The sequence below is a fragment of the Sinocyclocheilus rhinocerous genome, unplaced genomic scaffold (genome assembly GCF_001515625.1).
Source record: "Sinocyclocheilus rhinocerous isolate Xijiao unplaced genomic scaffold, SAMN03320098_v1.1 scaffold72, whole genome shotgun sequence".
Lineage (NCBI taxonomy): Eukaryota > Metazoa > Chordata > Actinopteri > Cypriniformes > Cyprinidae > Sinocyclocheilus > Sinocyclocheilus rhinocerous.
Window position 1 is genome coordinate 3629953 of NW_015628351.1, and position 16216 is coordinate 3646168.

The following is a 16216-nucleotide window of genomic DNA, read 5'->3' on the forward strand; positions in this document are numbered from 1 at the left end:
TATATATATATATATATATATATTAGGGCTGTCAATCAATACATTTTTAAAATCTAATTTATTACATGATGTTTTTGATTAATTAATCTAATTAATCGCAAAGTAAATTTGATTGTGAAAATACCCACAAAAGATCATTTAAAGCTATTTTTGTGTTAAATGAGAAAGTATCAATTAGACATTACAAATTGTAGCTTTAGAAAGAAATATTTTATTTGATTCAACATAAAATTTATTACACAAACATTTAGGCTACAACGGCCTAACGTAAAAGAAGATAATTTGAGAAACATCTCAGTATTTTTTTGTTCATACAATGAAAGTCATTGGTAATCAAAACAGCTTTGTTACCAACACTCTTCAAAATCTTCTTTTATGTTCCACAAAAGAAAGGTTTGAAACAACATGAGTAAATAATGACAGAATTTAATTTTTTTCGGTGAACTTTCCCTTTAATGTTTTTATTTGTATTTTTTATTTTTTTTAATGAAATGATACTCTAAATAAGAAACTAAATCTGCCAGCAGGTGGCGGTAAATGTCTTTATGAGTCATTTATTCATTCGATTCAAATGGCTGATTCATTCAGGAATTAATTAAATGCCTGCATCCCAATGTGCATACTATCCATCCTAAATTCTATGCGATATTAATAACTTTAAATTCTATTTAGGGCAGATAGTGTGGATAGTATGCACATATCCGTTCAGAACGCGGATTAATTCTGAAACTAAACACCGCTGTGTTGCTCGGAGACGTGCAACAGTTCTGCAGCTATGGCTTTAAAGGTATGTTCTCTGCAAAATTGTGCAAAACATAATATTGTGGTTAAAATATAACGCAATATCAACTTCTTATTTACTTAACTGTTGTATAAAATCACATTTGCACTCGTGGTATTCGGGTCAAATCGGCACTCGTGTGAAAGCCTAGCTCTCGCTGCTCGTGTGATATCGCTTATCTTTTGATATAAACATGGGACAAAAACACATTCAGGGGCATTTTTGCACCAGTATCTTGAATTTTATGGCATAACTGCATTTATGGAGTTGTTGCCCTGCATCATATTTGTCAACAGTCAACTGTATGAAGTGTAAAATGGCGTACAGATCTGGGGGCGGGGCCAGTGCATTAACTGCGCTAAAATATTTTAATCACGTTATTTTTTCATAACTAATTAAGTTAACGCGTTAAACTGACAGCCCTAATATATTCCATTGAATCAATATTCTGATTATATTAAAGGGGTGGTTCACCCAAAAATGAAAATTCTGTCATCATTTACTCACCCTCCACTTGTTCCAAACCTGTATGAGTTTCTCTCTTCTGTTGAGCAGAAAATAAGATATTTTGAAGAATGTTGGTAACCAAACAGTTGATGGACAGTGAGTAAATGATGGCAGAATTTTCATTTTTGGATGAACTACCCCTTTAAGATTGTGTTCATTTCCATTCTGATTTCAGCCTTATTTTTGGTATTTCCATTCTAAGGTTTTAGTTTTTCTATTACAATGTTTCATTAAATTATAACAGACAGGCAACTGAAATCTATATGTGGTCACAACTAGCATACCATAGAAGATTTTACAGTTATCAACATGTTATTTTTAACATGTGTACCAAAGTCATTAGCATTTCATTTCTATAGACTGTCAATTATAGTAGGACAGAATTCACTTTGTCCCATCAGTGTCCCTCTTTTTTCACTCATCAGCTTTAGGATTAACAGGACATTTTGTCACATAACAGGACCCGCAGCTCTAGAGTCAATCATTAAACATACATGCATACATCACTTCTGAGCCAACACATACTATCCCACTATCCCTGGACAGCAGAGGCAACTGTTAGAGGGGATGGGACTGTATTTGCCCTCATTCCTAAGATGAATCAGGTGCTTTCTGTCACCTGGGTTACAGGATCTCCATGGATGTCACAGCCAACCTGCTGTCTGAACTGAGTGGCACAGCCCCGCTGAGATCTGTTCCAATCTGATCTGGAGTCAGTCAGCTGGATGTCACTCCCAGTCTTTCTAAGAGTACAGGGAGAAATTCACAGATGAAGACCAGATGAATACATATAAGAATATATGCCTATGTTTGCTGTATTTGCACTTTTCCTGTTAAAAGTGTGGGTGATGTCATGAGTTCTTCTGCATCTGGATTTTTTGGCTTTTCTTACATTTGTACAAAAGAGGGCAGGTGGATGTACTGAGTATTTGTTTTCTTTTGTCTGGAGTAAAATCCTCTCTCTGCTCACAGTTGTACTGTCGAAACTCCTTTAGAATGACAAAACACAACATGATGTTGGAAAATAAACAGATCGAGGATGACTGCCACCTAAAATGCAAGCAATACCTCATCAGGTGTGTTTTTCGCTAATGGTGGGCCTTCATTTGATTTAGAAATTGAAGGTACACAGTTTCAGATGATTTAATTGATAGTTTAATTGTTTGATCAGCTGGCAATCTGTCTTTCAGTTTGTTCGGGGAATCAACCGCAGAGTATTTCCTCAGCCCTTCCTCTTGATCAAAGGAAATACCCTCTTGGTTTTCACAGCTAAAAGACGACATGAAAGGGTTTTTTTTTTTTTGTACAGGTGGATGACTGTGTATGAAATAAATTTTTGGGGTATATTTACTGGTTTAGAGCAAAAACATATTTATTTTGCCAAAGGTCAGTAAGATTTTTTTAAATGTTTTTGAAAGAAGTCTCTTGTCATCATCAAGGCTATGTTTATTTGTCGTAATAAATTATGTCTAGACGTTGCATATACAGTAAAAAGAGTAATATTGTGAAATATTATTACAATTTAACATCTGTTTTCTATTTTTATACATTTTAATATGGAATTTTAAAGCTGAATTTTCAGCAGCCATTACTCCAGATGACTTCAGAAATGTCTTTACTGTCAGTTTTGTCCAATTTTACACATCCTTGCAGAATAAAAGTATTAATTTCTTGGGGAAAAAAAATAACTTACTGACTCTTTTGAAGTGTACATAGAAACATGCCTCATGTATGTGGAAATAAACAAAGTTTTTGGATTTGTAAAACTGAAAACAATGGAATCAGAGAAAAGTTGTGTGAAATGAATAAGAATTATTTCAGATATTTAAGTGTCTGTTTAGATCACACAAGTGCTGTTTCCTTATGGGACGCTATGAGACAACGCTCTACACAGATACAGATACTGCAAGAATCAAACACAGAGCCCTCAATGGTGACCCAAAGGGTGACCCTTACACACAACTCATTCAACTCTGAAATCCCAAATTAATTTTTTACGACGAGACAATCAGCAATGTAACACTTTGCTCTTCTTCAACAGATTATGAGAAGGGTGACAGACTGGAAGACACTCAAGAAACAGGATCATCTGATGCACCTATCAGGAGTGAAATACATGTTCCGCTGTGCTCAAGACCATCTCTGCCCTCCTTCTAAAACATTACCCTCTTTTTGACTATGGGATACATAATGGACTGAACTGATCTTGTCCATATAGCAGATTGCAGAATCAACCAAAATGAGCACATGGTGAGGTGAAACAGCAACAGAAGGGGACTGTGGAAATCAGGTGTCTCAGATCAGCGAGACATTTAGGACATAGACAAACTGTAACTAAATTACAACTTTTTTCCAGCACTTGTATTGTGCTGTTGCCTCATTTAAGACTTGCACAGGTTTGAGAAATGAGTCAGTTAAAGTGGTGCACTGTGATAGGCATCTGTACTTGATGTTCAGTACCATCGGGGGGCAGTAGATTGTAAATTTGGCCTGTAGTCTCACTACTGAAGTCATTCTTATTTACTAGCCCAGTAGTTTTTTTTTTCTCAATTTTTTCCCCCCTTTTTTTTTTTTTTCTCAAGGACCCACATTGTACTTACCCAACACAATATAAAAACAATATTAGAAACTGTATAAATTGTCATCTGGTTCATATTTTCTTTTGTGTATTTAGCATTGTTTTTTGTCCTTGTGAATCTATCACACACAACCCACCAGTAAATTATTATAATAGCTATAAGGGCTGAATACACCATTTTAACACTTTTTTTTTTCTTGCATGCAATTATATATGTTGTGTTTTACTCATCTATATCTCAGCAATTCAAATATATCATCAGGTGTTCAGCCTATGTGAAAAAGCCCTAAATTTGTAGTGCTTGAAACCTAAGTATCACTATCATCAGCTTCTTTAATAAGAAAATGTAACACCCAAAAGTCACATATACTCCTACATTTCTCTCTTCAGATGCACTTTTGAAATATCTATATGCAGTTTCTGTGTGAATGTTTGAACACAAATGATTATTGGTGGAATGGGCTGTGAGGCAAGGGGCACCAGGTAAAATCTTGCCTAGGGCAAATTGGCCAGGGCCGGTGTTCTGACGATTTGTGTTACCTATCAGCTTTTGCTTCCAGCATGATATTATTAACATGTACACCTACCCCAACCCTAAACCTACCCTTACAGTAGGATAAATACAGTGTTGGTAGCGTAATCTGATAGGTAGCATTATTTGTCAGAACACCTGGCCCTGCTGGCGTTCAGGAGGAATGAAACAGAACTTAACAATGACTACAAAACGAAACGCAGACAAGACTTTGCCTACTTATTTCAAAACTCACACGCCACTCTCAAGTTACAAACGGGCGTATACGTTCTCAAATCTAGTCATTTTGGTGACTATTTAAAACACAAGCCATGACGTCGCCATACAAACTCACTTACCTGTTTATAATACAGTAATACAGTGCGAGGAAAAACCGCGTGGACTCCTCCTTCACAAGTGAACTGTGCATAAACAGGTGAACACGCAGCTCGCGAGAGGAGCGCTGCTGCTTATGAGAGTCAGCTCACAGGTAAGAGTTAAATCTCGGCTGTCTAACTTTGTACTTTGATTCATTTACATGCACTTTTACCGGTTGTGATCTTATTTAAAAAAAATTAACGGTTACAATCTCTCAGGCTAAGTAGCGACTTTGGAAACTGGGCAGCCCTTACTTTACATGAACTTCTTATTTCAAGTGCAATGCTGCACATTTTCTGTTGTTCCTTTGGTTTTACTAATACATTCATGTCGTGTGAGAGATGGAACTTTTTTATGTAGCGTTTTAGTGTTTACCATTCCGACTGATTTATGAAAGACACTGAGGTTCGTAGCATTTTTCATCTTTCTATGTCTGAAGTGCACAAACTCGTTATGAAAACGCTTTCCCTTGGATTGAAAAAAAGCAAGCTCAGATACAGTAGAATAGATAAAGAGTGGCAAATCATTTGTCATGTGGCACTGTGGATGGAGAACTGTCATCAGGATCAGAAAATGAGCAGACCTTCATGTTCTCTTGACATTTTCAAAAACACATTGCAGAAACATGGGGTAAAAAAAGACTTTCAAATTTTAAGTTGACAGGATTGAACTACTACATGAATATCAAAGTACAGTGTGTACTTAAGCTACATGCATAAATTACAATATACTAACTATAAAACATTTAATCATGTATATCTGGAGACCCCAAACATAAGTATTGCATTTGCATGCATGTAAACAGTGAATTTTGTTTTCTTATTGGTTGTCATAAGATTGTAAAAAAAAAAAACAACGTGAAGTATGTAATTGAATATTAAATTGGCCTTGGAGTCTCAAACACTGAACAGAACGTTAGGGTTAAACTGTGAACTGAATTCTGTCCTTGCACTATTGGGACAATGTGTATTCTTCAGCTTATCACATTCGGAGATCTTCCATGTTCCCATACATTTCCTCCATACTTTATTCTGAATGTAAGAACAGTTCAATGGAGATAAGATAGCTGTCATCATTTACTCATCCTCATGTCATTTCCAAACCTGTTTGGTTTCTTCTGTGGAACATAAAAGAAGATGTTTTGAGAAATGTCTGTGTTTTTTTGTCATTATATTGGAAGTCAGTGGACAGCAAATATCAAAATATCATCTTTTGTATTCTGCGAGTTTGCAAATTATGACAGAAGTTTAATTTTGATTGAACTACCCTTTTTAACTTTCCTGGTGTTCTATTCAGTCTTTTTACAGAATGTGCTTGTCACTGTGACAGCTGTCATTTGCTTGTGAAGTCTGCAGTATAATTGGAGTTAATGAGTGTGATGTCACATTATGTCAAGAATGTGATTCTTTTGTTATCATTCTTAATGTTTAGAAACTACTGAGACTGACAGTTGTTTTGTCCAGTCACATCAGCGTGGCATTGACCCTGAAGTGGTTTGGTCTGTAACAATAAAGACTGATTGTTTACACTCTCCTACATTCCCAGCGATCTGAATGTTTTTCCTCTGTTGCAGCACACTCTGTAGAAATGTTTCACATTTCTTTTGTCAGAGTCATCAAATGTGCATGCATGCTCTAAAGGTGATTACAGAATTGCTTGGACAGACAAATAGGGTGTGTAAGCTGACAGTCACACACAGGGCAACTTGAGGCACAGCTAGAGTCATAAAGCATGGGAAATGATCTGTTTTTCTGAGTATAGCTTTAATCGGCTCTCTTTTGACCTTTAGCCTCATTGCTGTGGGTGACAGTGAAGTTTAAAGAGTTCCACGAGTCTTAAACCTCTAAGAGGGCTTCAGGTTCTTCAGCACTTGTTAGCTAATAGATCTTGGATACTACATCAGTTGAGTAACCACCACTGAGATGAATGTGAACGTTAATGGATAGCTTTCTCATAGCAATCCCACCTGCAAATCTTCCCTCCCAAACACAGATACTCTTGAGATTAGGTTAAACCCGTGTTTTGGAAATGCTAGATTACGTCTGAAGCCTCTGCAATAATTTCTCACAGCTGTAGGAAAAGCTGTCAAAATATATTCTACGTATCTGTGTCTCATGATAGCTCCGCTGGCCATTCATTCTCTCTGGAGCCTTATTTAAGATGTCAGTCCTGTGATTGTTGGGATTTTGAAGCAGCACATGAGCAGTCTCATCAGTCAGATGATGTATTCTTCACTGCCAGACATGATTAAATGATGATGGAATTTGAAGTTCTGCATGCATATAAAACATAAGAATTGGAAAATATATGCAGAACCTAAAGAATAGTATTTTCTGACTATAGTCATTCATTTCTGATCGCTTGTAAATCAAGGAGATCTTTATAACAGCAGTCTAGTTCCATAGAATGCATATAAATATCACTTATCACTCTATATCTCACAATAATATGCATTAGTAAGATGATCTTTTAAATAGTTTTGGGTCAAAAATATAGTTTAATGCCATACAATGATGATTGAGAGATGTATAAAAGCCTGATGAATCATATTTGATACTCACATTCATGATTTTTCAAAAAAAATGTCCAACAGTCCAGCTAACAGTCCAGTATAGTTCACCTTGAAATATTATTTACAGTATGATGTAAAAGTTATTCTTACATTTATATTAAAACATTTCGCAGCAGAAAGACATTTTTAGAATTATGCTAGAAGGCCTTTTACCTGCTAAAAAAGTATAAAATATCAGTCAGAGATGACAGAAAGCATGTAGAAGATTGTGTATAGCAAAGTTCTGATCATGTTTCTAATTGAGAGGCCATAGACATTTGCATATTCAATAGGATACAGTAGGCTTTATAGGGTTAACTGCAATTACAAATAATTCAGTATTAACAAATTACAATTTATTTGTTTAAATGTTTACTTAATTGAACAATTATAGAAATTTTAATATTGAGAATGGTGGGATTTCACTTGTATTGGTATCAACTACCCTAGTTTAAATCAGTGTGGAGACTGGAGAGTAATTCTGAGAGGAATGCAGGGAATTGTACAGTTCCGGAACATCACTCGTCACTCTACTGAACATTCTTGAATGACCCTCTCAGGAAGACCTGGTCTTCTTCTCAATCTTTCATTCTGTGGAAGTTCAAAGGTGATCATCAAGTGCAACATGAGGAATTCTTTAACATGTAATTGGTTCTTTGATCATTGAACTACTGTGTCTCCTCAGAACCCTGAGGCCTCAGGATTCTCCTCATCCTGCACGCACCAAATAAAAGGAACGTACTGCTATACTGTTACATGAAGGTACAGCTTTGTATACATTAGGGATATTAGTTTTCTGGAATTTCCATTATCCATTGTCATTTCATGATCTATTAATGATCTATAATTATTTATTAACTGTTAACATGAACATAAAAAACACGTACATACAGTACTTAAAGGGATAGTTCACCCAAAAATTGAAAGGTCATGAAAAGCTGCTTCTTCTTTGGCACGTCTTAGATATTTTGCACAGTTGTCCAGTGATTCCCTCTTACACTCAGCCAACACTGATCTGCAACCTTTCAGGTCATACACCAGGAAAAGTTGTAACTAAACTTTCAAAGATCAGCATGCTTTTTCACTGTAAGAGAAAGAGCAGCTTTTGCATTGTGTTTATATGAAAAAATGTCATGCTTTTCAAACAACTCTCAGTTTTCCTGACCGCCTGTACAATCACCAGATGGAACATTTTATGGGCCTAAATGACTCATTTTAGGCATTGAAATATTATATTTGGTGATCATTCAATTTATTAGCATAATAGCATTCAATGACATTCGGGCATAATCAACCAAATTATTACCGAATTAATTGATTGACTCCTTATACCTTAAATGTGTTTTTATTTGTATTTAATGGAAAAGGGACGTGTTAGGATGTGCAGTAGCTCTATGACTGAATCTGAAAGTAAGCACAGGTTTTAAGTTTACTCTTGGCTACGGTTTGGTCTTGCCGGAGGGATGGAGCTCACGTGAGAGCACTTAGGTTGGTTAGAGATTAACCTTGGTGATAGATGGTCTTTAAAACCAAGCACAGAAAACAAAGCCTGCTGTTCGGAATTAAAATTCAATATCCTTCTTACACCAAGTGATTATATACGTGTAGATGCATGTATGGTTTCACACAGCTAGACGTGGCAAACGTAAATGCCACAAAAAAGCAGTCAAATCAGATAGATCTATGATTTCTTGTTGATTCTAAAGTCTCTTGCAGACTATTTTTAGTCATGTGAACAGTATGTTCATGTTGGCTGATGGAGTTCTTGAAGTTGAGCTGGATCTCATGAGGTTTATGTTACATTGTGAATCAGTTCTGTTTCAGTGCTTTCTCAATAATTGATTAAGTTCTGTTGTCACTCCACCTCAGTTTTGTGTGGTTGGCTTATTTGAAATCTCTATTTCCAGGATATATGTCTCTGAAACCCACCAGTAACTCGTAGACTGAGATATCAGAAGTATGTTGTACCTGCCTTGTTCGGAGCAGATGTCTCACATTTGCTGAGGGTTTTTGTCTGACAGAAGAGCCCTCAGCAGCATATATTTATACATGTCATTTTCTGATAAGGACTGAGAGGAAGAGACAAATACTTCAGTTCATTCAGGTAATGCTGGCTTTGAATGATTTACTTCACTACAAAGTGTAGTGTGAGTGAATGAATGAACGCATTTTCCTTATATTTCAATAAGTTACCAGCGATGACAATCATAACAAAGCTATGTAACAAAGCTAAGAGCTAACTCTCTTTAGTCTATCTAGTAGATGGTTTACCACATTTCACACCCATATGCGCTTGTTCATGAGTCACTCATCCTTATTGTGAGTATAAATTAGTAGTCTTTGTCTTCATGTGGTCAGGTTGGTCTTTGCAATGGCTGATGTTTGCAGATAAAGTCATTAAGCTGCTGTCTTAACAGCTGTGTGTGCTGTACATGAGTAAGTTTCTGTCTCCGATATCTTGGCAGCCTATATTGAACACTGAAGACCAACATCAGTTTAGTCTCTTTATTTAGAGGGTAAGGACTGGAGTGTTTTAATATGTTATACATTAATATTGATCTCTGTAATATTTAATCTGTTTTAGTTCTAATATAAACGTACCGAACTCTGTTTAAACTCTGATTTAAATATATTAACAATATAACGCTGTCTAGCTGATTGACAGGCAAAGTTTTGACAAAATTGATAGTCTTGGAAGCATCAAACAAATCAGTTTTGCAAGGCATGCCATTGCTTTACAACAAAAGTGTGTTACAGAACTTTTTTACATTTTTTATGGTTGGGCACAAGAAGAAAAAGTGATGATATTTATTATTTATCAATAAAATATTTATTTATTTCACCCACCAGAAGTGGAAAAAATTGCTAGTTGGTCAAATAGGCCAGCAAATTAATTTATTTATATTAAATAAATAAAGGTTTATTGATTGATTATTTTTTTATGTTGTTTATTTTATTATATTTATTGGTCCAAAATGGCCTGAATGTGTACTTCAGTCTTAAGAATATTCAGTACATATTAAATAACTAATGCTATTTGTAATAGCATAAAAATGCTTATGGTGTTCAGGAATGTCCATCATGATTGCATCAAAATATGAACAAAATTTTAAGAAATACATAACTCCTCTAGGTAAATATAGTGTTTTTATGTTTCCTTGCACCAAAATCTTCAGTTCAGCTCAGCATCTCTTGCAAGTTTTTCCTTCTGTTCAGAGTTGTATTGGAAGGGAAGAAGGTGTGTGTGGTCAGAGAAAGCCAAAGCATCACTGCCCTCCCATCTGTACCCCTTAACCAGCTCAACGCCCCCCTAAAGAATGGTTCAGTGCATTCCGTCAGCCTGGAGACCGGCTCCCCCTTTCACACAGTGGCTTTCAGAGTGACAGCTGCATTTGAATAAGAATCGCTCTCCATTCACCCCATTGCTGCGCTGAAGGCGGGGGAACCGTTTTCCATCCACTCTGATTGGCTTAAGCAGGTCCTTCTGTTTTTGTCCGGAAAGGCCAGTTGTGCCTGTAAAGTTTTTTTTTTTTGCTTAACTTTACACACTCACACTTTTTTTTACACACACCAGAATATCACACACACAACCGGCCTCAGCCTTTTTGTCCCTCCAAGGGAGCCTTTCTGAGAAATCCCTGTCCAGAGGATATTTATCAGCTTGCGTGAGTACTATATGTTTCTTGTATTTTACATATAAGGATTTAAATAAAGAATCAGAGACTCTGCCGTGTTTTGCTTGGAATGTACAGATGCAGGTGATGTGCAGGTCATGTTGGTATTATCTGTTGCCTTGCCAGCCAGTTTTGGGTCTGTAAATCCTGTCTTCATCCTGTTATTCCCTTTATCTGTGTCTTTTGTCCTTCCTCTTTGATTTGACAGTGTCATGTTGTGCTCTTTATCTGGGAGGCATCATACCTTAGTGTGCTATGATGGTCTAGATTTTATTGTAAGGACTGTGATTTTTTTTTTAAGGACTGTTTCTCATATGACAGTAAATTATTTCATTTCTGAATATGTAAGGAGTTTAAATGTTTCACATTGTTTCATAATCAAAATGATGTACTTTTTTTTACTAAATAAAAAAAATGGTAAATTACTTGTGCTCTTGTTATATCAGGCTTTAAGTTGTTTTTGTGGCTCTGTGCTTTGGATGTATTTGCTGATATCAGTGAAACAATTTGTTCACTATAGTAGTTGAGTGAGTGTGAGGATTTTGTGGCAGTGAAATATGGAGTGGAAGCTGTGTGGGAAACGGAGGCTGTTGTATTGTGTTTGGTGGAGCTGACCTGTCACTCGTCTCACCCGCACACTGAAGAGCCTGCAGCCAGGGGCCCGGGGCCCCTCTCTTCAGATCACACTCATGCTCCCACCAGACAAAAGCTGGCTTCACTCTCGCCTTAAATGTTCAATATTAATTTGGTGAAATGCCTAGTTAAATGGCACTGCATGTTATATACTGTAGTGCACTAATATATATTTTGTAAAGTAATGTATGATAAGTAATTTGTGAAAGTAATGTGCTAATTTCATTATTTTTATTAGTTAATGTTTATTTTCATGTAGAATTTTTACTATATTTGACAGGTGTGTGCTTAGCCTCAGTCAGTACAGCATCACAAATGACCAGCTTACACACCTGAGATTTAGAAATACAGATATATATAATTATATTTGAGACAGATATAATATTGCAGTAACATAAGTGTTTGTGTAGAAACTAGGAGTGTCAATATAAATACATTTAATTTAATTTCTTGTAATTCCAGAAGTTTCAAGAACTTACATTTTGAGTGTATGTTTTTAGTACTTAGATTGCTTTAATATATTAATAATTTTAATATTGATTATTAATGTTAATAATTAATTATTCTTAATTAAATTGCTGCACTGACCTTAAATTCTGGGTAAGTGCTGTTTTTTTCCATTGATTGTATAGTTAATGTAAACAAATAGTTAAATTTACTACACAATATGAAACCATTAAATAGCATTTTAAACCATATTTGCAATTGTTTGTGTCCAGTGAATGATTAAATGTTGTGAAATGAGAACCTTTGATATTCAAAAGCTGTAATAAACTCACCATATTGCTATATTTTAATACTAAGAATGCATTTTTCACAGTCAGATGCTGTTGTTTTAAGTTCAGATAATGTAAAAAGCAATTTAAAGAATTATGAATCATATAAAATGCCTTGTGAATGCACTGTATGAATAACTTAAGAGAACCTTTGATATTCAAAAGCTGTAATAAACTCACCATATTGCTATATTTTAATACTAAGAATGCATTTTTCACAGTCAGATGCTGTTGTTTTAAGTTCAGATAATGTAAAAAGCAATTTAAAGAATTATGAATCATATAAAATGCCTTGTGAATGCCTGTATGAATAACTTAAGCACCTGATGCTACATTTTGGTTGTGAGCTGAACCACTTTTCATTTTTCTTCAGGCTCCTGGAAATCAGCTGCCCATGACTGTTTGATAGCCCATGGTGATGGCCAGATATTTCAGTGTTCTCCTTCTGGGTAAGTCACATGTTAAATTGAACAGATTTCTGCATATACTAGTTTTTGGTGGTCATATCTTTACCTTCCAGATGTCAGATAAAAAGCTTAAGGTGGGATCATAAAGTGACTGATGACAACACAGACAATCCCATGTGATTATCAAAGTCTGACTCTCCAGTGAGGTGAGCGGGGATAAACTTCTTAAACAAAGTGAAGTTCAAACGCACAGCCCCCCACCCAGGAGGTCTTTCACAGTAGCTCCCACGAGAGCCCTTTTCAACACAAAACAATCTAGACTTAAACAAACGAAAACATAACCAACCTGTTACCCCTCTCTCTCCTTTAGCATCAGTGCCTGGCCTTTCTCTCTCTGAAGAGAAGTAATCAGAGGCATTGTGTTTGCTTGTCCTTGTGTCCTTTGTGTTTCATAATGAGAGGTATATGCATTATGGAGAGGAAACCATAGACCTGCGGCGAACTCTGCTAAACAAGACAAGGAAAAGTTCAGTCGATGTTTGCACAACACTGAGAGATCACAAATCTCTGTAACGACCACCATAAACATGCAAACATACACATGAGAGTGAATTCCTAATTAGTTGTACTGCTTTAGTGTTTAGTATTAGGTGCCGTTCACACAGAACATGTTTTTGCATTCCACTGCACTGTATTTCCATTGTTTTTTCAATGTAAACATGCGCTAGGCAGATGTTTTTGAATGTTTTACTGTGTCTTGCATGACATGCTGCTTTGAAAATGCAGTGCTCATTTTTTAAAATAAGCATGTCTCTAGGCTTTTACATTTTTTTCATTGCATTGTACTGCTACATGCTAGTTGTGTTTGAATGTTGTACTCAAAAAAACTTGTCACTAGACCTTTAGTTTTTTTCATTACACCACCCTGTGTCTCATTTTTTTAAAGCAAAAACCCATTTTTGTGTTGTTTTTTATGTAAACATGCATTAGATGGACATGTTTGATGTCTTGCATATTTTGCAGTGTCTCAAATGGTACAACATTCTTTTTTTTTTTTTCATTGCACTGCCCTGTCTCTCTTTTTGAGGCGGATGTTTTTGCCTGTTGTGCTCGCATCTTTTGCAGAGTCTTGCGCGGCGGCACATTTAAAAAATGCAGCACTGAAATTAAACAGTTAAACTCTTAACACATCTATAGACCTTGTTTGGTTTATTTCACTGCCCTGCTTCTCATTTTTAAAGACAAAAACACATTCTGTAATGTTTTTCTAGGTAAATATGCACTAGACGGACATGTTTGACCATTGTGCTTGCGTCTTGCATCTTTTGCAGCTGCTGACGAATGACACAGTGTTCTGAAAATGTGACATACTACTTCAGCTTTTAAATGCATCTATAGACCTTGGGTTTAAAATTCACTGCCCTGGATCTCACGTTTTTAAACGCAAAAACTTTTGTGCAAAAAAAAAAAAACTTAAGTTATTGGCATTCATTTAGTGCAAACATGCTTCCTTTTAGGTTAATTAGACTTATATATAATTAGACTTATATAATTAGACTGATTATACATTCAGTGCTGTTTGCCTGCTGCACATTGCACCCCTGGGAACCAGGTGATGAATGTTTTAATAGTTAAGTGAGATGTTTGAGTGCTTTTTAGCTCTAATTTGATGGGCTAACAGTTTTAACACATGCTTCTGACACGTAGACCTGGTGTTCATGCAGAGGATGCACATTTAAATCCAGTCTCTTTCACGCTCTACTAGTACAGTATATGCATTGAATCAAAAGAGAGCACGAAAACTGAACAAGAGGTAGAGAAGTGGAGAATAAGAGTGGAGAGCAGAATTTCATTAGCGAGGGTGCTTGACTGAGAATGGAATGAGAGCAGTGCTGAGGATGGCCATTAGTTTTGACATGTGTGGGAGAGGGGGATCAACACGCTCAGTTTGGCCCATTATTCTCATTGTAGCACAGCCCAATTATCAGTGCATTTATTATTATATCAGGATCCTTATATGCTCAATCATCAGTTATTTAGCTAGATGACTAAATGTATATTCCCTGTTGAAAGTACTTCACTTAAAAGATTAAATGACTTGGATTGGAATGGATGGAAAATGGAAAAACACTGCAATATTGGCACTGTTCCAAACCTTAGTGAGCTGCCTACCCAGACGGCATGTTTAGACATCATACTGTAGGTCCGCTCCCAATGTGAGGCTGTTCTGAACAGTAAAATTATGCTGCTTTAGTTGGAGTCATAGCCATGTGGGCAGTACTCCAATATATGGTGCGGCTGTGCCTTAGGTGACCCAAAATTAAGTTTTGAGCTGCGTCCAAAATTTCATTCTGTCTGAGAAGGTGCATGAGCGCACAAACTTTGCAGCTTTTAAAACAGGTATGTAGTATGAATGTATGTAGTCTAAATGTAATCCAAACTTACTACGTTTGTACTACATAAATACTATGCATTCAGACATACAACTCTTTTCACACACTGTTTTAGGCTACTACGATAGTGAAGTATGCACTTGAGGACTTGAGTTCCTTTCCTGGTCTTTTGAATTGTAAGCATTAGCCAAGTCCCTCTCATGTTCTTTTCACCTGGAATATGTGTGATATGAAGATATTATCTGCATTTTTTTTGCCTTTTGACTCAGAAAGCTGTGTTTAAAGGTTCAGCCAGAATTTAGAGCATGAGAGGAATGTTTTGGGAACGATAACAGTCTCAGGTGTGTGATTTCCATACGTTGCTTTTTAAAAGACTTTTTAAGTAGTGGCTAGGAAGTGGGGATCAATGAAGGAGTGTTAAACAAGCCTCCAGTAGATTCTAATAGTTTACCTGTGGGGCCTACTTAAAGGAATAGTTCACCCAAAAATGAAAATTCTGTCATTAATTACTGACCCTCATGTCGTTCCAAACCCGTAAGACCTTTGTTCATTTTCTGAACACAAATTAAGATATTTTTGATGAAATCCGAGAGCTTTCTGACCCTCCATAGACAGCAATGTAATTACCACATTCAAGGCCTTGAAAGGTAGTAAGGACATCATTAAATTAGTTTTGTGCTACTACATGCGCAGATATCAACAGCTCAGCTGAGTTGTAGGTTGCCTGGTTGTGACCACAAATGGGTTGAAATTTGTATGATGTGTTGATTGTGTGAGTAGGATGCATTTCATACAAAATCTGACAACCTTGGGGTTTGGGCCATACAAATTACAGGAGTTTTCAAAATGGGAGGGGGGCAGGTAGATGGGTGTGAAACATGGGAGACTCCCTGAAAAAACGGGAGTGTTGACAGGTATGGACCTAATATCATCATTATATAAAAAAAAAAATCGGTGTAACAACCAATCACAGTTTTTTTTTTTTTTTTTTTTATATGTTTATGCTTTTTTTACTCTCAAAGGGCTG

General features: G+C 36.2%; 1 protein-coding gene across 1 annotated transcript in view; it reads left to right on the top strand.

Annotated features, from left to right (window-relative positions):
* Positions 1–4811: 4811 nt before the first annotated feature.
* Positions 4812–16216, top strand: part of LOC107737682 (laminin subunit beta-2-like) — a 42609-nt gene continuing 31204 nt past the window's right edge. Inside the window, exons 1-2 of the mRNA XM_016549270.1 lie at positions 4812–4867; positions 12763–12838. Of these exons, the coding sequence (XP_016404756.1) occupies positions 12802–12838 (37 nt within the window). The 5' untranslated portion in view covers positions 4812–4867; positions 12763–12801. The remainder of the gene's footprint in view (positions 4868–12762; positions 12839–16216) is intronic.